An 838-nucleotide genomic window follows, 5' to 3' on the forward strand; every position below is an offset into this window, starting at 1 on the left:
TGTCTCTGAAGTGTCTCCTGGCCCGGTTTGGGGCGATTCAAGATCCCCTCCTGTTGGAAAATATTCCAAGTTTAAAACTCTTATTTTATAACTTTAGTCACATTTGTTCGCCTTTGCCCCGGGGGAAGGAAGTTTCTTTCCAAAGCATTTTCCCACCAGGTGAGGCCTGATGAGTTTAGCATCTCAGGGGACTGAGAACAGCACAAGAGATAACACAAGAGATAAAGGCCATCAAGGGCCATTGACGAACCATCAGCAAACATCAGCGAACATCTACTCCAGAGCTGCCCTGGTTGGAGACACCTGGTCCGGAAAAGGCTGATAAGGAAATCCAGGAGTGAAGACTTAATTAACATCAGAGGCGAAGAAATCCGTATCCAGTAGGAAACCAGCTACTAAGAGCTGTCCGGCTTGGGACCAATGAAGGTTAAACCAATGGATTTCATGGGTTTTGGACTGCATAAAGCGGGGTCAGAATAGAGAGTAGAAACTGGTAGAGCTCATGGAGCGCGGTCCCCTGCGGCTGAAGGGCAGCGGGGGCGCCCCGGGGGCCGGCAAGCGGAGGAAGAAGAAGAAGAAGGCGAAAGACAAAGCTCAGATCGTGAGCAGCAAGAAGCAGGAGGAGGAGAAGCAGCACGGGCTGGACAAGCGGACCCCGGCGCAGGTGGCCTTCGAGAAGATGCAGGAGAAGCGGGTAAGGCTTTAAAAACCCCCGCCAGCCCTTGGGGCCGCTGAGGGGGCTGCGAGGGCCGGCAGTAAGCGGCCCTTGTGTGTCTCCTGCAGCAAATGGAGCGGATCCTGAAGAAAGCGTCGAAAACCCACAAGCAGCGAGTGGAGG

At 53.6% G+C, this 838-nt stretch overlaps 1 protein-coding gene across 1 annotated transcript; it reads left to right on the plus strand.

Moving 5' to 3' along the window:
* Positions 1-376: 376 nt before the first annotated feature.
* On the plus strand, positions 377-834 carry FAM32A (family with sequence similarity 32 member A; the record flags this gene model as incomplete). Its single annotated transcript, XM_008642094.2, has 2 exons — positions 377-694; positions 784-834. Coding segments are annotated over exons 1-2 (243 nt in total), but the record flags the coding sequence as incomplete, so codon positions are not given.
* Positions 835-838: the final 4 nt, after the last annotated feature.

Source organism: Corvus brachyrhynchos, unplaced genomic scaffold (genome assembly GCF_000691975.1).
Source record: "Corvus brachyrhynchos isolate BGI_N302 unplaced genomic scaffold, ASM69197v1 C11717109, whole genome shotgun sequence".
In the NCBI taxonomy this organism is placed as follows: Eukaryota; Metazoa; Chordata; class Aves; order Passeriformes; family Corvidae; genus Corvus; species Corvus brachyrhynchos.